General features: G+C 41.9%; 1 protein-coding gene across 1 annotated transcript in view; it reads left to right on the top strand.

Annotated features, from left to right (window-relative positions):
* Positions 1-1,204: 1,204 nt before the first annotated feature.
* The window catches only part of OXCT1 (3-oxoacid CoA transferase 1), a 274,702-nt gene continuing 253,938 nt past the window's right edge, over positions 1,205-21,968 (top strand). The window contains exons 1-3 of the mRNA XM_006889586.1: positions 1,205-1,274; positions 17,356-17,464; positions 18,478-18,568. Coding sequence (XP_006889648.1) covers positions 1,206-1,274; positions 17,356-17,464; positions 18,478-18,568 — 269 coding nt within the window. The 5' untranslated portion in view covers position 1,205. The remainder of the gene's footprint in view (positions 1,275-17,355; positions 17,465-18,477; positions 18,569-21,968) is intronic.

Raw genomic sequence — 21,968 nt, 5'->3', positions numbered from 1 at the left:
TTATGTAATTGGATAATCTAAGTATTCTGCTTCCTCATTGATTCTGATTAAAATTAAATTTGAGGAGGAAAAAAAAAGAGCTGGGTTAAAGTAAACGGTAAATGTTTTTATGGATAAACTTTTAATTGGACTGTGGTTGTTTATTACTGCAGTGTAGGGTTTTGTATTGTGAGCTTCGCTTTGGTTCATAACTAACAGTCACATTCCCTGGGCTCAGCCAGCTTTTAATGAAATAAAATGTTTATTGACCTTCCAATTGGTTCTTTCACTCCGCTAGGTGCCCAGATGATTCTGAGGAAATTAGATTTGGCACCAGTTCTCAAGCAGTCACTTGACACCATAGCAAGGCACCATAGCAACTAGAATAAACTAACCTTGTCTCATACTGTCTAAGGGCTCATAATGGTACTCGAGCTTTGCATGAACGGGCTCAGTTAAACTTTAGACAGTTCTGAGTATTATCATGCACCCTAATTTGCAAATGAAGACACACTATCTAGGGCATAAATACATACACATCAGCATCTGGTGAACAATCTCTGGGGTTTCTGGGCCGACTTTGCTAGAAAAATATTGGAAAATGATTACTTAGAGGATGGGAAAGAAGGATCCCAGGGGCCCAGCCTGCTTGGCTGGCCACATCTCCTGCAGATAGGGTTTGGCTGGTTCTCAGAGCAAAATTCCATAAACTAGGGCCAGGAATTGGAGGAAAATGGACAAAGAAATGGAAAAAGAGGAACTTGGCCCATGCAGGGAAGGCGAAGCAGAAACCCTAGTGGAGTGTCTCCTTGCTATCTGCACATATGGCTTAGACAGGAAAAAGTAACAAACTCTTGCGAGAGGTTTTCCTGGGCCCACCGGGTCCTCAAAGCCAAATCAGACTCGGAGGAGGGCAAACACGTGCGTCTTCCCACTTTAAGGGTCAGCATGGCAAGTGCCCACATGTTAAGCGGCCCGTAAGGCGCCCGGTGGGCGGGCGGAGGATCGAGGTCGAAGGAGCCCCGGGAGCGGGCGGCCACAGTGTGCAGGGGCGCTGAGCGCTGGAGGCGGCGGACGTCACCGACGCACGGTCGAGCCTCCAGCCCGCCCCCCGCGCGCCTTCTCGCCCTCCCTCCTCGGTGACGCGGCCGTGGTTGGTGAAGAGCACACAGCACACTGACACCCGCACACCAGCCCTCCGCTTTCTCCGTCCGGGTACCCCGAAGATGGCTGCTCTCAAACTCCTCTCCTCCGGGCTGCGGCTCTGCACCTCCGCACGCGGCGCCTGGTCCAAGGTAAAGTACCCGCGCACAGGAGGGCCACGCACGCCGGAAGAACACGGAGGGAAGCCGGAGCGGTGCCCGCGCTTCCTCCTCTGCTCGCACCCTCCCGCCCCCGACGCTGGCATCTGTGAGCGATGCCCGCCCAGCCAGGAACCCCGCCGCTCCTCGGCATCGATGCCCAGTGGGGCGAGATGAGGCAGAGAGGCCGGTGGCGGGGCAGAGAAGGGCGGGAGGACGCCGGGCTGCACCGCCGCGCCCTGCGGGCGCTTCCCTGGCGCGCGTCTCTGCAGCGCACTGTGATCGCCCTTGAGATAGAACCCTATCAGCCAGCTGGGGACGAAAGGGACGCTGGCTTAAGGAGAGCAAACGGGAGAGGCAGCAGGTGATAGGTTTGCACCTTATCAAAAGGAGTTTAAGGATAGGAGCTTCTTAGAGGCCCGGCGTCCGAGCCAGGTTACCAGAGGCCCGGCAGGAGCTTCGCGCCAAGGGGGTGGCTGCTGGGCGCGGCGGTAGCGGCATCCTGCTCCCCACCCTTCTCTTCCCTATAAGGCTGTGCCTGGCGGTGGTGGCAGAGACTGGAAGCAGGACTTGGAGAGCTCTCCCGGAGTGCTGGCGTGGAAGGCGCCCTGCTGTCTTGGTGACCTAGAGGCGCGCGCTGTCTCTGGGAGCCAGCCTCTGTCTCCTGGGACAGCTAGTATCCGGTTTAGGGGTGTCAGTTTATTTTACTGCCGACTTCCCACCTCCACCCCCTCACTGCTGTCCGGAAGCGCTCTCACCGCGTGTTGTTGGTGGTTGTGTCTTTGGCCCCTTGAGCTTTCAACCAGCCTCTGGTAAAGTTCTTGCTGGAGTCTTTGGCTCTGAGGGATATAGCATCTGAGCGTTTGGTGCATGTAGCTAGCTTTTATAGTAAATGTGCTGGCCTCTTCCTTGCAAGGGAAAACAAAAAGTTGTGTTTATTTCCTCCGAAAACCTGCTGGGGGATCAGCTATGGGTCAGTTCTGACTGGATAGCACACAACAGCAACAACAGTGTAGCGTGCCTTGGTGGCACAGCAGTTGAGCAGTTGAGGTGGGCCTTCATAACTTAAAGCAGTGGCGCCACAGGAGATGTGGCAGCCAGTTTCTGTAAAGATCCCCGTTTTAGAAACCCCTTAAGGCACTTCTTATCTGCCCTGTAGAGTCTCCATGAATCCAACTGACCAACTCAGTGATTTTAGTTTGTGAGTAAATTGAATACCAATTCTGAGTTTGACAGCGTGCCATGCACTCTGGGCTCCTGCCCTGCCCCGTCCCAGTGTTTTCTCTTTCCCAAATCCTTTCTAAATATTAAGCAATGATCTCGACCTCATAATTATACCCTTAAGTGGCTCTTAGGAAACATTTCGGTACTTGCAGATAACTCTGGATAGACAAAGCATTATTAAAAGGAATGTGATTAGTCAGAATGCTTCCTACTGGTGCCCAAGTTGATGCAGACTAGGTTATAGAGATACCCTTGGGCCAAGGTCAATGAGCATTCCCTTCCCTGGCAGTTACTTATTTGCCTAAGTGTAATTAATTCACTTCCTGTAGGTTTGAAGTAATTCTCTTTCATTCCTAAGGAATTAAAAAGCTACTGCCATAAAGTTGAAATCGACTTGTGACTCTCCAGCCAGTTTCTAAGACTGAAAATAGCAGGTGGGAGATTGCCCATCTTTTCTAGGGAGGACTAGACGCTAAATTCTACTTTCCATTCCCCACAGAGTATTGTTAGTGGGAAAATAAACATAAAATTACTACTAGCAGTTTACTTCCTTCCCTGTCTTGAAACTCTACCACATTTTGCCAGTTTTTGACTCCCAAGCCACAGCCCAGAGAGCACTGGTGGCCCAGTAGGTTGGGAGGCAGCGCCTCCCTGGTGGTTCAAATTCACCAGCAGCTCTATGGGAGAAAGATGAGCGATCTACTCCCACGAAATTTAGCGCCTTGGAAGCCCAGTGGGGACTTAGCTCCGTAGCAGTGAGCCCTTCAACAATGGCTGCTTACTGGTCAACACCACCTGGATTGTTTTCAACAATGCAAACTTTTTCTCAATCATATTGAACCAGCCCCAAAGTAGTTCTCCTTTTAAAACTTTTCTTTCATTGTGGTGAATAGCACTACTCTCCATCTGGTGGTGTAAGCTGCACATCTTGGAGCCATCCTGCCTTATTCTTCCAATGCTGATCTTCCCACTCTTGACCACACTAGTTATAGTTCTCCCTGATAGCATGCCAAGTGAGTATTATGATGCTTAGGTTTATTTAGTGAACACATTAGTTTGTAAGCTTTATCACAGCAGGGACAACATCTGCTTTATTTATTTTAGTTCTAAAATCAGGTTCTCCATTATTTAGTATGTTGTTGTTAGGTGCTGTTGAAGCAGTTCTGACTGTTGTTGTTGTTAAGTGCCATCCAGTTGTAGATGAGTCATAGCAACCCTATGAATGAAAGACCTGAACACTTGTATAACATCCGTCATTTCTCCAAGTTTATAGAGTTTCCAGAGGCAGGTTATTTCAGAAGTGGATGCCACTCCTGCTTCCAAGCTTGTTTTAATCTGGAAGCTCCACCAAACACTGTCCATCATGGGTAACCGATATCACATCTGATACATGATTGTCATAGTGTTCAGCATCACAGTAACCACAAGTTACCGCTGTACAGCAAATGGACAGACCAGTGCCATATGACTTAGAAGAATGTTTGACCAAAACCTGTTAAAACCAGGCCTGAGGGCCCCAGATTCAAATCACCCACCTTTGACTTGATAGCATAACTTTCTATCCACTAGGCCAACAGAGCTCTCTTGTTGTTGTTAAGTGCCATTGAGTTGTAGATGACTCATAGCAATCCTATGACTGAAAGACCTGAACACTTGTATAACTTTCATCATTTCTCCAAGTTCATAGTTTCTGGAGGCTGACTATAGTGATCCTATATACAGTATAACTGAATGCTGTCTCGTCTTGAGCCCTCCTCATAATCGCTCCTCTGCTTGTGCCCCTTGCTGCAGCCCCTGTGTCAGTCCATCTTGTTGAGTATCATCTTTTTCACTGAACTAGTATACCAAGGGAGCTCTGGTAGCCTAGTGGTAGGAAGCTGTGCTGCAGTCCCAGAGTCATGTGGTTTGAGGCCACCAACTGCTCTATGGGAGAAAGATGGGCAGTCTCCCCCTGTGTAATTAATTGTCTCTGAAAACCCACAAAAGAGTCAGCTATGGGTCGGTTCAACTTGATGGTACACATCAAAACAGTTTTCCAAGGGATCGCTTGTGGCCTAATGGTAAGAAGCTGCACTGCATTCCCAAAGGCACTCTGTTCAAATCCACCTGCTACTCCACAGGAGAAGGTTGGGCAGTCTCCTCCTATGTGATTAACTGCCCCTGAAAACCCGCTGGAGGATCAGATATGAGTTGGTTCTAACTCAGTGGAACATGCTTAACAACAAGTATACGAAGCATGATATCCTTCAGGGACTTGCCTCTTTTGATAACATATCCAAAATATGTGAGAAGTCTCACTAACTTTCCTTCTTAGAAGTTATAATTATTGCAAGGAAATTTGTTCATTCATCTGACAGTTCATAGTGTATTCAGTTTTCACTATCATTCTTCAAAAGTAATTCAAAGACTTTTTTTTTATCTTCCTTTTTCCTTGTCCATCCTTTTACATGTATTTGAAGCAATTGAAACTATCATGGCTGGGGTTCAGCATACTTTAGTCATCAAAGTGACATCTTTGCTTTTTAACACTGTAAAGAAGTCATTTTCAGCAGCTTTTCTCAGTCCAATAAGTCATCTTATTTCTCAACTGATGCTCTGTAGTATTGATTATCAATCTAGGTAAAATGAAATCCTTGGTAACTTCAGTACTTTCTCTATTTTACACTGATTATTGGTAGGAGTTCTGAAGAATTTTTTTTTATTTTGAAGTATAACAAGAAGACAAAACAAAGTAATACAATGAAATGTGCAAAGAACTGGAGTCAGAAAATCAAAAGAGACAAACTCACTTGGCATTTCTTAAGCTGAAGAAACAGAAAAACACATTCAAGCCTTGAGTTGCAGTACTTATGGATGCTTTGGGCAGAATGTTGAATGATCCAGGAAGCATCAAAAGAAGAGGGAAGTCTGATACAGAACAATTTCAATGAAACAGCATATGATCTAGAAGAAATGACAATGAATGAGGAAGTACAAGCTACACTGAAAGAATTGGCAAAAAACAAAGCCCCAGGAATTGATGAACTATCAGTTGACATATTTCAACAAACATGCAGCCTTGGACGCACTCACCAGGTTGTGCCAAGAATCTGAAGGACAACTACTTGGTCACCTGACTGGTAGAGAATCATATTTATTTGTATTCCAAAAAATGTCATTCTACGGTGTGGAAATTATAGAACAAAATTGCTAATATCATACACAAGCAAGATCCTGCTGAAGATTATCCAACAATGGTTGGAATAGTACATTGACAAACAACTTCCAGATGTACAAGTGGGGTTTAGAAGAGGCCATGGCACTAGGGGCATTCTAATCAATGTTAAATGGATCTTTGCTTCATTCATGTGTTTCATTGACTTTGCCAAGGCATTTGACTGTGTGGATCACAACAAATTGTGGCTAACCTTGAGAAGAATGGGAATCTCAGAACACTTGATTGTGCTTGTGTGAAACCTATGCTTGGACCAGGAAGCAGTCATCAGAACAAAGCAAGAAAATTCTGAATGGTTCAAAATCAGAAAATGTGTATGTGGGGGATGCATCCTATCACCATATCTTTTCAATCTATATGCACAACAGATCATTCTGGAAGCTGGGCTTTATGAGGAGGAGTATGGCATTAGTATTGGAGAAAGACTCATCAACAACCTCTGTGCTATGCAAATAACACAATCTTGCTTGCTGAAACTGAGGAGAACCTTAGGAGGAAGTCTGCTGCAGAAAGTCAAGAACTACAGCCTTTAATATGGGTTGAAGCTGAACATCAAGAAAACAAAGATTCTCACCACTGGGCCAATTGGCAGCATCATGATAGAAGAGATTGAGATTGTTAACAGCTTCAGAATGCTTGGCTCCACAGTCAATCCTCTTGTTACTAGTAGCCAGGAAATCAAAAGATGAATTGAATTAGGAAAGTCTCCTGTCAGGGACCTCTCCAGAATGCTAAGGAGCAATAGTGTCAGTCTACAGACTAAGGTGCACCTGATCCAAGCCATGATCTTTGCAATTACGTGCTATGCATCAGAGAACTGGACAATGAGTAAGGATGCTAGAAGAATTGATGCCTTTGAGTTGTGGTGTTGGAGAAAGGTCTTGAATAATATACCACAAATTGCCAAGAGAACAGGTGTATCCTAGAGAGGTTAAAACCAAGACACTCCTTAGAGGCAAGGATTTTGAAGCTGTCTCACATACTTTGGGCACTTGACCAAAAGGGGCCAGTCCTTGGAGAAGGACATCATGCTTGGAAAGGTGGAGGGGCAGTGAGGGAGCGGAAGACCCCAGATGAGATGGTTTGACACAGTGACCGAGGTAACAGGGGTTGTTGTGTCAGAGATCGTGAGATTGGCTAAGGATAAGACAGATTTCAGACCTGTTGTACAAAGGATCGATGTGTGTTGCACGTGACTCAACAACTCATAATGATAACAACCCATATTGAAGGTTCAGCTCTATTTCCCCCCTTTCTTTTGGTAGTCTGTGGGATATTCAATACTTTTTATCCATATCACAACTCAAAGGCATTGATTCTTCTTCTACCATCCTTATTCATTGTCCAACTTTCATGTGCATAGGATGCAATTGAAAATAGCATGGCGTGGATCAGGCATTCCTTAGTCTTATAACTGACATTCTTACTCTTTAGAACTCTTGAGAGGTCTTTGAAAACAAATTTTGTCCTTACAACTTGTCTTTTGATTTCTTGACTGCTGCTACCAAAGATGTTGATTATAGGCCCAAGTAAAGTAGGACAAAATTACTATTTTGGAGCTAATGAATAATGGAACTATGGTGGCCTAGTGGCAAGAAGCTGTGCACCAATTGTGAAGGCACGTCGTTTGAGGCCAGCAGCTGCTCCATGGGGGAAAGTATGGGCAGTCTCTTCCCATGTGATTAACTGGCTCGGAAAACCCACTGAAGAGTCAGCTTTGGGTCAGTTCTGACTCTACAGTACAAAACAACAACAATGGATAAATGAATATGACAGCCTAACCCCACACTACTTTTATGGTTTAGGTTCCTGTATGAGAGTTGTTACATGTCTGTGTTTAAAAAGGTGTAATGACATTTCCTCACTGAAAGCTGAAGCGAAAACCCTTTTGTGTGGTTTAGTGCGTTTTACAGCCTCCTCCAGTCTGGTCTGGATGAGCTCCTCTTTCTGGGACATGATTCTGCAGGTCCCAGCGTGAACTTGCCAAGCTCTTTCCCACCTCTGGAACTTTACTTTGCACCTCCCTCTGTCTGTAATCCCTGTGCTTCTTAGGGATTTTCTTCCCAGGGAACTCTTCAACCTTTCTGACCTACCTTGCGGAATTAATCGCCCTTTAGTCTGTGTCCCCTCAAAATGTACATGTTCTCTTGAAATCAGAGCACACCAAGAAATTATAAAAACCCCAAACAACACAAAACCAACAAAATACAAAACACAATAACATAAAAGCCAAAAAGAGAAAAGAAACCCAAAGAACAAAAACCAGCCCACTATTGTTAGAGATTTGCTTGCATCAGCAGTTCCCCCTGAGATCCTTCATTTGTCACAGTTGTTGACTGTCTTTGAATTGAGCACGACTCACAGCGACCCTATGAACAAAAGGCCTGAAGCCCCTCTACAACTATGACATTTATCAAAGTTCATAGTTTCCAGAGGAATGTAATTGACGAAGTGGATGCCTCTCCTGCTTCCAAACCTGTCATAGTATGTTATTGTTGTTATGTGCCATTGAGTCACTTGCAATGTATAGTGAGTGATCCTATGTTCAGCAGTTCACAGTATGACTCCCTAATTGCCCTCATTTAGATGAACATAAATATTAGACCTCAGGTTTAATAGCCACTTCTGGAAAGCTAGAACACTTCAGTGCAAGTCATCAGCCTCTCTTCTTGGCTGCTGATTCCCATACTCCTTGCAAGTCTTTATGTTTTGACCAAGCAAGTATATCAGGAATGATGATAATACAGGTTAGGGCAGGGTTCAGATCCATTGATTATAGGGTCATGATGAGTCATAGTCAACTTAACAGCACATAACACCACCACCACCAGCCCCTCTTCTTGGCAGCTGAGCATACTCCTTGCAGGTCTGTGTTTTGTATCCACCATCACATCACTTTTTTCCTGTCGTCAGTGTCCTGACTTCCCATCTGGAGACCTCCCCTCCCCACTGCTGTTTATCAAACCTGGGAATTTGAGTGGATGATATCAGCTTTCCTATGTCTTAGTTTATTTAACTATAAGGTGACAAGGTAAATAATCACTTAGGTGCATAGTTCTGTATTACTAAGATTTATGTAAAGATAAAAAGTGGTTTGTTTGCTTTGTGAATTTTTGTGGAAAGAATTAAAAAAATAATAAATACCTTCAAGCAAAGTATCTGAAGCTGACCTTGTCAGAAGGTTTAATAGGTACATTTTGCATTGAAAGGCAAGGAAAGAGAAATTAGATGAAAGAGGTGAGGGCAGCAGTGAGTGAGGGAGCAAAGGTAACCCAGCCCAGCTGCCCTTGAGCCAATTCCCTCTTAGAATAACTCTCCATCTAGGTGACTCTCCGTCTGGTTTCCATGGCAGTAAAACGTTACTGGAGCAGACTGCCTCTGCTTTATCCTGTGGAGCCTCAAATCGAACGCACTTACCACCAGCACTCCTTTTATACAAAGCAGAAGTCAGTCAGTGATGAGCTTTGGTGGCACATTCAGTAGGGGGCTGTTGACTGCTAGCCCCAAGGTGGCACCTCTCTGGTGGTTCGAATACACTGGCAGCTTTGAAGGAGAACGTGTGTAGTCTCCTCCTGTGTGATTTACAACCTCTGAAAACCTGCTAGAGGGTCAACTATGAATTGGTTTCACCTAGATGATATTGAGGGTTTTTTTTTGAGAAGTCATTTTAAAAGGGGTAACGTTCCCCTTTGAATTCAGTTATCTAAGAAAAGAAAGAGGTAACTTGTGGTTGCTGTGCAGTAGAACACTGTGACACTGATGTGTCAAATGCGAGAATGGTTACCCATGGTGGACGGTGTTTGGTGGTGCTCCCCGATTAAAACAAGCTTGGAAGCAGGAGTGACATCCACTTCCATAATAGCTTGCCTCTTGGAAACCCTAGGAATCTAGAGAGACTATGAAAGTCATACAAGTGTTGAGGACTTTTGTTCATATGAGTCTTAACAAAAACAACAAGAAAAAAAGATTATCAGAGGCAGTTTGTTGGGGTTTTCTGTGGGTTTTTTGGCACTTGTTTTATTTTTTTCCCCCCCTATTTCCTTGTCTGTTCTTAGGTGTTAGTAGAAACGTGACAGTTCCTGGACTCTCAGAGACAGGAAGACTGAACGGGGAAGAAGCCAATTAAGAGAATAAATAATCCCAGGTGAAAGGCCTCCCTTGAGGGCTCTACTTTAAGCACTAGGCAGTTCCTTTGACTCAGCCTTTGAAGAACCTAGTAAATGTGTTGACAGATTGACCAATGCAAGGAGAAAAAGACACACCAGATGCAAACACATTTTATAGAGACTCTTTTATAAGACATAAATTAGACACACAGCAATTTCCTCGTGGGGGAATCCACCATCAACATGGTGCCCAAAGGATTCCCCTAAATCATGGCAGCAGCTTGCTTTCTTAAGATTTGAAGACAAAGCAAATCATCACCAGACTGTAATCAGAGGTCGTTCCAGCCCATCGCTGTTGCAGGTGGGACTATAGAAGTGCGCCGAAGACCACAATTGGTACCCATAAAAATCTGTAGATTTGAAGGTTTACAGGATTGGTTCTGGAGTTCCCACTACCCAGTTCCCTCATGTGTGCAGCTGTGACTCAGGAATCATGAAAGACACACTAAATGGATGGAAATCCAAAATCTCTGTAAATGTTAATTAAAATTAATAAAATAAAACTAAATTAAAAAACCTTATAAAGGCAAAAAAAAAAGACACACTGGAGAAGAAGTTCTCGGGTCCTCTGACTTAGAGGTCAGCAGTGCCTCTCACAGCTCTCTTGCAGCCATGATCCACTTTTGACTGCATCCACCCTGAAGGTAAAGCCAACTGACTGGTTTACTGGTTGGAAAGAACGCAAATTCCCATTCTTTGCGAAGAATGAATGCAATCAGGGCTCCACTGCAGACCTCGGCATTGCACAATGCTATGGATTTTAGGTTCCTGTAAAGCCTTAGATATCCTGCTTCCTCTTTGCCCCGCTGTCTGCTTGCCCCAGTACCCACTGAGTGTCCCAGGTGGCAATTTGGAAACTGTCATTTAATTGCATTTTAAATGAATGTGCTCAAGTAATCTTAAAGCTATGACTCATTTTGTGAAAACCCTCAACAAAGGCTACATGGATTCATTTGCTATAGTTTAGGTCAAGTCCTCTTGAAAACAAAACTTTATAGAAAACCCATGGGGAGGGAAGAATGTAAGAGAAAGAAGAGACAGATTGAAATATTGAAGTACAGGTGACACATTACAGCAGTGGTGGAGAATGTTAAAGACTGCATTCCTTAAAGGGAACTTAGGGAGCTCTCATGGTGTGGTCAGCGGAGACTTGCCCTGACAACCTAACAGTGGTTCTGATCTGCCAGTGGCTCTATGGGAGAAAGCTGGACAGTCTCCTCCCATGTAATTTACAGCCTCTGAAAACCCACTGGCAGTCTGCTATGATTCTATTCTGACTCAAGGACAATGAGTTAGTGCGTAAAGGAAACTAACACCCCTAGGTTCCTCCACGACCCAGGAATACTCTGAGAGATAGTTTTCTGTCCTTTTAGAAATTAAACCCCAAACTCAAACTTACTGCTGGTAAGTCAATTCTAACTCATAGGTTCCATTCATTGAGTTTCTAAGATTGTACATCTTTATGAAAACTGCTCACCTTCCGCCCTTGAAGGACTTGTTTTTGATGTTGTTGTTGGGTGCCATCAAGTTGAATATGATTTAGTGATCCTGTGAACGACAGACCTGAACCCTGTCCTAACCTGTGCCATCCTCACAATCTCTGACACACTTGAGCCCATTACTGCAGACACCATGTGAGTCCACCTACTTGAGGATCTTCTTCTCTTTCGCCATTCCTCCACCTTCCCAAGCATGACGTCCATCTCCAAGGAATAACCTCTCAGCAATATGCCCAAAGTAAATGAGGTGAAGCTTCACCATATTTGCCAACAAGGAGCACGCTATCTCCACTTTATCCAAGATTTATCTGTTGTTCTTTTGACCATCCATGGCTTATTCAGTGTTTTCCAGCACCACAATTCAAAGTCACCAATTCTTCTGTTATTCTTAGTCATTGCTCAGCTCTGGGATGCGTAGGTAAATTAGAAATGCAAACCTTCTGGTTAGCAACTCAATATATCACTCGAGAAAGTGATCTCTTGCCTATAGTCCCCCAAAAGAAGTTTAGTAGCATTAAGTATCTTAAGAAATTTGCACATTTGTAAGTGAAATTTGAAATGGTATTTTTTACTCCAAGGATGGTCCATAATGCCACACTGTCTTCCACACTAGTAAATTTCCTGGGGCCGGTAATTGTTGAGAGCTTAGTAAAGAGATATCATTTTATTAGTTTAACAAATAGATAATAAATATTAAGACATTAAATCAATATATGAATGTTGAAAAATGTCACACTGCTTATGAATTTTCCTTTTCTTGAATCATTGTATATGATGGATATATGAGTCTTCCGTGTGATTAACTGCTTCTGAAAACCCACAGGAGGTCAGCTATGGGTTAGTTCCAGCTTGGTGGTACACAACAACAGCTTATTGCTTGAGTACATATGGAACATGTTTTCCCTAACATACTTCTGAGGTATTAGACTTTTGTAGGGGGTAGCTAAGGGCCGAGAGAGACATTCTCCTCAGCATTTCTGTTTAATGAAAGCACTATGACATTATCAGCTGAATCAACAGTGAAGGAAGGAATGCAGCAGAGTCTAAGGTTATATGTTTTTGTTTCTCTTTGCAGGCTGAAGGAGCCTCCAGGGGAAATAAGTTTTCTTATGATTTCCTGTTTGTGGGATTCTGGGTGACTTCATCTGTAGACTATTTGTTCAGAAAACCTCACTGCTGTCAAGTTAGTTCTGACTGCCCAGTTTTCTCCCTCAGAGATACTGGCAGATTTGAACATTGGAGACTCAAAGCTTTTGGGTTGTTTGGGTCAGCAAGAAACCTTACTGGAGGCAACACATGAGGGCTGAAGTCATATCCAGTAGGTGTCCAGGATTTAAACCCAGAGATACTATCCCTAGGCCAGTGAACACATGTTAGACTGTTTAGGTGGAGCTGAATTCTTTCATTTCCTTCCTTTTCCTGCTAAGACTTTGACTCTTGACCTTTACGTGGAAATAAAGACAGCAAAGTTACACAAAAATTTTAAAAAAAAGGAAACTCATAAAGATATGTTACATGTAAATAATGAAATATTAGTAGAATGTGCTTGATGGTTCTTGGGGTGTATGTGTGTGTTTAAATTGTATTTTGCGTGAAAGTTAACATAGTAAATTAATTTCTGTTCAATTTAGGGAGCTCTGGTAGGATAGTCCATTGAATATTGCACTGACTCAAAGGGTGTGCCTTTCTGGCGGTTTGAATCCATCAGTGGCTCCTTGGGAGACAGATGGACAATCTTCTCTTGTGAGGTGCACAGCCTTTGAAAGCCTACTGGAGGGTCAGCTGTGCATTGGTTCTGACTTGACTACAATGAGTTGAGTTACTAGATTTACACACCTTTTGTTTCTTTCTCCCTGGACGCTTCCTGCCTCCTGTGTTTTCTTTTGGTCTTGGATGGTTGACTGTTCTGAGGCGTGTGTTCACAGAGTAAAGAATGGCTTTTAAAAATCACAGAGAGGGGCATGTTGTGTAGAGAGACCATTAGGTTCGAAACCACCAGCTGCTCCGATGGGTACTTGTTCCTGTGTGATTTACAGCCTCTGTAAACCCCCTGGAGGGCCAGCTCTGCTTTGGTTCTGGCTTGATGACAATAAATAACAACATTGTGCTGATCGTTCCCTTGTTATGGACTGTCTTTCCCTTCACCCAACTTACGGAGCCCAGCTAATGTAGTTAGTAGCGTGTCTGGATGCTAACGGAAGATTTGGAAGCAGGAGTGGCATCCACAAACAACATGCCTCCGGAAACCCCATGAATGTGGATAAATGTCAATAGTTATAGAAAGACTTTAGGCCTTTTGTTCAAGGGTCACAATGAGTCCTGCTGGACTTGAAGGTAATCAACAACAGCATTCCTCTGGATAAAGATGCGCAGTCTCCTTCAGGAAAGAGTTACAGCCTTAGAAACTCAGTGGGAGCTTAACTATGAGTAGGATAGCAGTTGACCTGAGTTATAGTGGATTTTACCCAATTGAACATGTGCCTTTGGTTAGTTACTTATAATACAAATATTGTATGAGTCCAGTATTATAAGAAGCTAAGGGAAGGTTTACAAGGTGACAGAAGTATTCATTTATGACTGCCAGGGAAGTATGGGAGGGTTAGGAGAGACAACCCAGCAACTGGTAACTAATTGACGTTTTTCTGAAAGGGATTCTTCTTGGAGGTATAAAGGAGTGATAGAAACTAATTCTAAAAAAAATTATTTTTATTTTAAAAAGTCCTTTTGGCTGTTAACTTGTTTCCCCTGGGTACTGTCCTTCTGGACAGATGTGAGCTTCCAGCAGTTATGGGGAGTGTGTGGCGGCAGCATTCAGGACCCTGGTGTTACTTTCTTCCTGCTCTTTTCAAGGTTGATTAGACAGTGGATGTGAAGGAGACTGACTGACTGCGGCAGAGTCTATTTTTTAATCTTTCTTGTCCACGTTGGGGTGAAGTGAAAAAAAAAAGAAGAGTTTGAAGGAGACAATTTGAAACCAATTATTAATGAATGCTCACTGAAAAAAGCAAATAAACACATGCGTTGGTTCACTTCCAAATCATGATGACCCTCTTGTTGTTTTTATGTGCCATCGAATTGCCCGCAACTCACAGCGACACTATGTCTGAAGCCTGCCCTGTCCTGAGTCAGTCTCACTGATTCCGACATACCTACCCCCATTGCCCCAGGTAGTCTGTCAATCCAGCTTATCCAGGGTCTTCCTCTCCTGTGCTGTCTCTCCACCCTTCAAAGCATGAACCATCCATCCCTCCTGGCCATGTGCCCAAAGTATGTGAGCCAGACCTTCAAAACGCTAGCCTCCAAGGAGAAACTTGGTTTCACCCTCTCCAAGACAGACAGATTTGTTTTCTTGACAGTCCATGGTATGTTCAAGACTCTTCTCCAGCACCACAACTCAAAGTTATCAGTTCTTCTTTTGTCATGATGACCCTATAGGGCCGAATAAAATGATCCCATAGAGTTCCCAAGGCTGCAATCATTATAGAAGCAGACTGTTACACCTTCCACCTGTGGTGCAGCTGGTGGCTAACCTTCATTTTAGTAAGCAGCCGAATGTTTAACCATTCATCCTGGTCAACTTCATTGGCCTCTTCTTTCCCCTCTTTCTCTCTTCTGCTCTTTTCATAAGACATCACTCAAAAGTGATTATGTTTAGGACCCTCTTCTGGTATGACTTGATTGATAGTGTAGAAGCAGCTTAAATGCTAAGCATTAGAGAAGTCGTTTTATATGTTAGCATCAGAGGAGCCATTTTGCTCATTTTAGGAGATGTATGCCTTATTAATTTCAGCAATAATATGTGTCACTGAGCTTTATGTTTCCCAGCACATGCTGACCCAACATGGTTATTACTCCCTGACTACATCCTATACCTTGCCTGGGGCCTGGAGACCCAAGAGAAGTCAGAAACAATCAAGACTCCCAAATGGAAAGAAATCTCAACCACCAACCTCAGTGAACTTTGTGTAACCTCCAACACCAATTTCTGTATATAAACCCAATCTTTGTTTCTTCTCAGGGTCAGAACAGTTTGGACAATAGCTGAGGTTCTTGACCCACACATAGTAAAAGGTTTGTTAATCTCCAGTATTGTCTGAGTGTTTAAATCTCTCCATTTTCTGCTATAACACTAGAATATAAACCTTTATTTCCCCACAGGTTCTTTTTTATGCACACTCACTTAGGTTAGAACTTTTAGAGAACACAGTCCAGTTGATAAGAAGAATCATTCTGTGATCCCCAACAACTAGATCAAGCATATGTGGGTATTTATGGTATTCAGGCTGTGTTGTTGTCAGGTGCTTTTGAGTTGAGTACAAATCACAGTGATCCTATGAACAACAGATCTGAGTCCTGTCCTGTCCTGTTGCATCTCTGACTCACTTGAGCCCATTGCCGTGGTCACTATGTCCATCCATCTCATCTTCCTTTTTTTCACTGACCTTCCACCTTTCCAAACATGGTGTTCCTCTCCAAGGAATAGCCTCTTCTAGCAACATGCTCAAAGTATGCGAGATAAAGCTTCACCGTTCTTGCCTCCAAAGAGCACTCTGGCTGCTGCACTTTTCCCAAAACATACATGTTTGTTCTCTTGGCAGTCCATGGGATATTCACTGCTTTTCTTCAACACTATACCTCAAAGGCATTTATTCTTATTTTTCTTTACTGTTCAGATGGATAGCAAGTGATAGATCATGCTATACTCATTGCTTTTGAGAACACCATTCATATCAAGGGAGCTCTGATGGCCTGGTGGTAAGGAGCTGCTCTACAGTCTCAAAGGCACTCAGTTCAAATCCAGCAGCTGCCCTGCAGGAGAGATAAAATATATAATTAAACTGCCTCTGAAAACCTCCTGAAAGGGCAGCTATGAGTTGGTTCCAGCTCGACTGTATACAACAAGAATAATTCATATCACACAGCCGAGGCTGTAGGGAAGGATATAAAGATTCTATGAGTTGGTGTCAACTCGACAGCAGTTAACAACAAAATATATATATACCTTTTCAGTCTATATGCAGAACAGATTATCTGGGAGGCTGGGCTCTATGAGGAGAAATGTGACATCAAGATTGGAGGAAGACTCATCAACATCTGTATTATGCAGATGACACAACCCTGCTTGCTGAAAGTGAGGAGGACCTGAAGCTTTTGCTGCAGAAGGTCAATGACTGCAGCCTTCAATATGGATTGAAGCTCAATATCAAGAAAACAAAGATTCTCACCATCAGACTGATTGACAGACAGCATTGTGATAGATGTGAAGAGATTGAGATTGTTAGCAGCTTTAGTTTGCTTGGCTCTACAATAAATACTTTTGGCACTAGCAGGCAGGAAATTAAAAGACATTGCATTGTGAAAGTCTGCTGTCAGAGACCTCTCCAGTGTCCTGAAGAGCAATGATATCAGTGTGGCGACTAAGATGCACCTGAAGACTAAGAAGGCCATGGTCTTGCAATCACTTGCTATACATCAGCGAATTGGACAATGACTAAGGATGATAGAAGGAAAATTGATGCCTTTGAGCTGTGGTGTTGGAGAAGAGTATTGAATATACCATGGACTTCCAAGAGAACAAACAAGTTCAGCCTGGAGAGGGTTAAACCAGGATGCTCCTTGGAAGCAAGGATTCTTAAGCTTCATCTGACACACTTTGGGCATGTTGCAAGGAGGGACCAGTCCCTGGAGAGGAACTTCATGCTTGGGAGGGTGGAGGGACAGTGCAGGAAAAGACCTTCCATGAGATGGATTGATTCAATGTCTGGGGTAATGGGAATAGATGTGTCAGAGGCAATAAGATAGAACAGGGTTTAGGGCTGTTGTACATAAGGTTGCTATGAGTCACAGGCCACTCCATGGCACGTAACAACAGCAACGACGACAACAACAACATGTATAATTTGCTATACATGCAAGTTAAAGTTGTATCTCTAAACAATTACTCATTTCAGACCATATTCTGATTGTTTCAGGGTTGTGTTTGTTACTTTTCCACAAGCAGTCGTCATCATACTAAATTTTACTCGGATCCAGTAGAAGCTATCAAAGACATCCCAGATGGTGCAACGATTCTGGTTGGTGGTGAGTGACAACATTGCTTTCCTTTTTATGGTCGTTGCCTTCTATTTTTAGGGTATTCCTGAAACCACATGGCAATGTTGTATAGATTAGAAAAAGTATTCAAAATGGTAATTAGTTTATGATTATAGTGTCCTCTTCCGGAAAGTTTAGAAAACTTAGTATTTAATTCTTTCCTTCCTCTTGCTCCCTATTATTTTCAAAAGGTGAAGTATTAAAAAAATTAAAACCCTCTGTGGTGAACTAACTCACTATACTAGAACCCTGGGCGTTGTCTTTAACTTGAAATGTTTGCATTGATCACATTGGCTCACTTCCAGCCACTCCTTATATCACAGGGCGGGAAACACGCAGGCCTCTGTCTTTTGTTGAACACACCTTAAATTCTGTTGCTCCTTCATGTTTGGAATGTCTTTTAGAAGAACTGACTTTGTGAGTCATTACATTTGTGGGCTGACTTTTAGACATTTCTTCGAATTCCTAGGCTCTTTGGTCACAGAATGTGAGGCCTGCTTTCAGGACAGCTTTCCATTCATTTATTCATTCAGATACTGCCACTGAATGTTCTCTTTAAACACAATACTTTGGAGTATTGAGGAAGACGTTTAAAAAAAAGAAAGATGCTGGCACAGATGTTCAATTCTGCAGAAGCTACTTGAACAAATAAAACATCTACGCTTGAGGAAGTTACTGTAGAAAGGTTGAACTTTATAGTGGGGCAGTAATAGATGGGTGCTTTTGTACAAGATAAGCAATGTGTAGCTGATTGCACTTGGCTTTGTACTGAGGATTTAAAGACTTGACAGGGATGCTTTGTGTTGTGCAATGATGATGCAAGGTACTTGAATACAGATGTGTGTTGAGTTACTGAGATCATCTGAGACTTTATAAACTTAATAGTGTGCTTGATTTAAAAAATTTTTCTAGTAAAAAGAGTAACACAAAAAAATTTTTTAAAAAGAATAACACGCATGTTTCCCCGAAGGAAATAGTTTTAACTGTTGCACTTATTATAGGTTTTGGACTCTGTGGAATTCCAGAGAATCTTATAGGAGCTTTATTGAAGACGGGCGTGAAAGGGCTCACTGCAGTCAGCAACAATGCCGGGTAAGTGTGCATTGACAACACTTGGCTTGAATAAAATGTTAAAAACCATGAATAAAATGAAAATTTACCCCTTTTACATAAATAGTATGCCCAAGCTTCAAAAGAAACCAGAAAAAAAGAAAAGAAATTCAGAAATATTTAGCAATGTCAAGAGTAGACATTATTTTCACCCAAATATTGTTGGTCTTCATCCATGTCCTCTCCATAATCTTAAGTAATCATAGTTGCATAATTTTATATTCTTTCCATTTCTTTTTAAAATTGTGGTTTGGGTGAAAGTTTACAGAGGAAATTAGTTTCTCATTCAACAATTTATGCACGTTTTGTTTCATAATCTTGGTTGCAGTTTTCTTTTCACAGCTCTCTTCCTGCATCCTCACGAGGTTGTTGGTGTCTGTTTGTCCTTCTTTCCTGCCCCTGCCTGCCATTTTAGTTTTATTTTCAGACAAACAATCTGATGAACTCTTATTTTTCTAATGCTAAAATATAAAAAGAAAACTTTTCAAGTTAAATATTAAATTTTAAAATTTAAAGATGTCCTTTATGTTGTGAAGGAATTTTAGCTCTTTCTTTATAAAGCATCACGGATATTAATTTGAAATCTGCTTAAAATGATTTTAATTATGCTATTTTTATCAGTTGCTGTTGAGTTAGCACTCACTTGTGACAGCCCAATAGTAAGAGAATGAAATGTTTTCTCTTCTTGTACCACCTCCATGATCTGTGACATATTTGAACACATTAATGAGGCTTTTCCTGATCCTTTTTTTACTAATGATTGATCTTTCTTGATGGTGTGTCCAGTTACACCAATTACATATAAATACCATTAATAATAAAAATACCGCTTATCTTGATGGGAGGAACAAGGATATGCAGCCAGCATTTATGATAGTAAGTTCACATACAAGAAAAGTTCACAGTACGTCATAAGATTTTTTTTAAATTTCATTTTATTATTTTTTGTGTGTGTACCATCAAATCAAATCTGACTGGTACAGGAGGAGATTGCCCCTCCTGCTCCAGAAGAGAGCATCTGGTGGATTCGAACCGTGTTCCTCTGGAATTGCAGTGCAGCTTCTTGCCACTAGGCCACCAGAGCTCCCTACATCATAAGATTTTAAAAATGTTGAACACATTGTTGTTGTTGTTAAGTGTCATCGAGTTGTGGATGACTCATAGTGATCCTATGAACAAAAGACCTGAATGCTTGTATAAGTTTTATTGTTTCTTTAAGTTCATAGAGTTTCTGGAGACAAGGTATTTTGGAAATGGATGCCACTCCTGCTTCCAAGCTTGTTTTAATCGGGAAGCTTCACCAAACATTGTCCACCATGGGTAACCATTATCACATTTGACACATCAGTGTCACAATGTTTAGCATCACAACAACCGTGAGTTACCTCTGTACAGTAAATGGACAGATCAGTGCTATACCACTTAGAAGAATATTTGACTAAAACCAATTAAAACTAGACCTGAGGGCCGCAGATTAAAATCACCCACCTTTGGCTTGGTAGCGTAACTTCCTATCCACTGGGCCAACAGAGCTCTCGCTATGACTCACAGCAATTCTGTGAACAACAGTTCTAACCTTGCCCTATCCTACACCATCCCCACAATCCGAGACACACTCAAGCCCATTGCTTCAGTAACCATATCAATCCATTGTGTTGAGGATCATCTTTTCTTTTCTGACCTTCCATTTCTTTCAGCATGATTCCATTTCCCAAGGACTGAACCTTTAAACTGTTGTTTGCTGTTATTGTCGTGTCATAGGCGACTCATAGTGACCTTATGAACGAAAGACCTGAATACTTGTATAACTTTCATCGTTACTCTAAGTTCATAGTTTCTGGAGGCAAGCTATTCTTTGAGTCAGAGAAATGCTGAGCAAGTTCTTCTCTTTCTATTCTCTGATCCCAGTTCTTTGCATGTTTCATTATAATGCTTTTCTTTGTCTTCTTGAGGTAACCTTTGAAATCTTCTCTGGAGCTGTTTTAGTTCAGCATCTGTTCCCTTTGTTTTTGCTTCTTGATGCTCTGATGCAGTTTTCATAGTTTCTTCTGATACCTGCTTTGGATTTTTTCCCCTTCTGTCTTTGTAATGACATTATCTTCTCTTCATGTGTGATATCCTTGATTTCATCCCACAGCTCCTTTGGTCTTTTATCATTGGTCATCAGTGCTTCAAACGTGTTCTTTTTTTGAGTTTTTAAAATTAGTTTTAGGGTTTTAAAAATTCATATATATTGTATTTCACACATTACTTCATTCACATTGTGTTTCAATCATATGACCATTCCCCTACAGTATGTGTGATAAAATTAATCACCATAGATCTATACCTACTATTACTCCATATTTTCCGGATCCTACTAACCTTTTTTATATAAAATTTTAATTTTATACTAGTTTACTTATAAAGCTCGTATGCATTGTTTTTCACACTGGATCTTTCTCCTTTCCTTTACCTACCCCTCCCTCCACTCATTAAGTTGTACAACTCTATGATCAAGCCTACTGATCTTTCTTAATTTTTTCACTCTATGCCTCCACCTACAAAACTCTTTGATCTGATGTCCCCTCCCCCACCCCTGCCCCTCTGCCCCTTCACCTCCTCTCTCTGGACATGTATACAGATTTTACTAGTTATGCTTATAGTTTTACAGTAAAGTTCTTATATGCAGTATTTGTCCTTATGAGACTGAGTTAGTTCACTCAGCATTATGTTCTCTTTCTCCTCCCATGTTATATTATTTTTCATAATACTCCTGAGTACTGTATTATTATTATTATTAGTATTCCATCATATGAATGTACCACAGTTTCTCAATGCATTTATGTTGATGGACATTTGGGTTGTTTTCATGTTCTTACTTTTGTGAAAAATGATGCTATGAACATCAGTGTTCAAATCTCCATTTGTGTCTCAGTTCTATTTTCCTTGGGGTATATTCTTAGCAGTGGAATAGCTAGCTGGGTCAAATGGAATTTATTTCATCGGCTCTTTTGGGTGAATTGATTGTGTGTCAGATATTATACTAAAGCTCAACTTCCAAATTCAGACTAGAAAGAAGGATTTTCCATCCACTTCTGAAATAATCGGCCTTGAAAACCTATGAACAATAGAGCACACTAAGACTAGTGGATATAGCACTGGAGGCTGAGCCCTCAAATTGGGAAACACAAATTAAGAGGAAGAGTTGCAAATAGCCACACTTTAATTATTTGAAGTAATAATTATTTTAATTATAAGAAGTATGAATGGAGGAAAATTAGAACTTTTTAAAAAGAAAATGTAATTAATAAAAGAATTGGCAAGCTGTGATAGCTTGTCATAGGCCATTTTGAATTAGACAATCACATGATCTATCTCCATACTTTTTCAACCTGTATGC

This window comes from Elephantulus edwardii, unplaced genomic scaffold, assembly GCF_000299155.1.
Source record: "Elephantulus edwardii isolate Elephantulus edwardi_28Jun2011 unplaced genomic scaffold, EleEdw1.0 scaffold00079, whole genome shotgun sequence".
Taxonomy (NCBI): domain Eukaryota; kingdom Metazoa; phylum Chordata; class Mammalia; order Macroscelidea; family Macroscelididae; genus Elephantulus; species Elephantulus edwardii.
The sequence above is the reverse complement of the archived record's forward strand: the minus strand, read 5'-3'. Positions and strand labels throughout refer to the sequence as shown.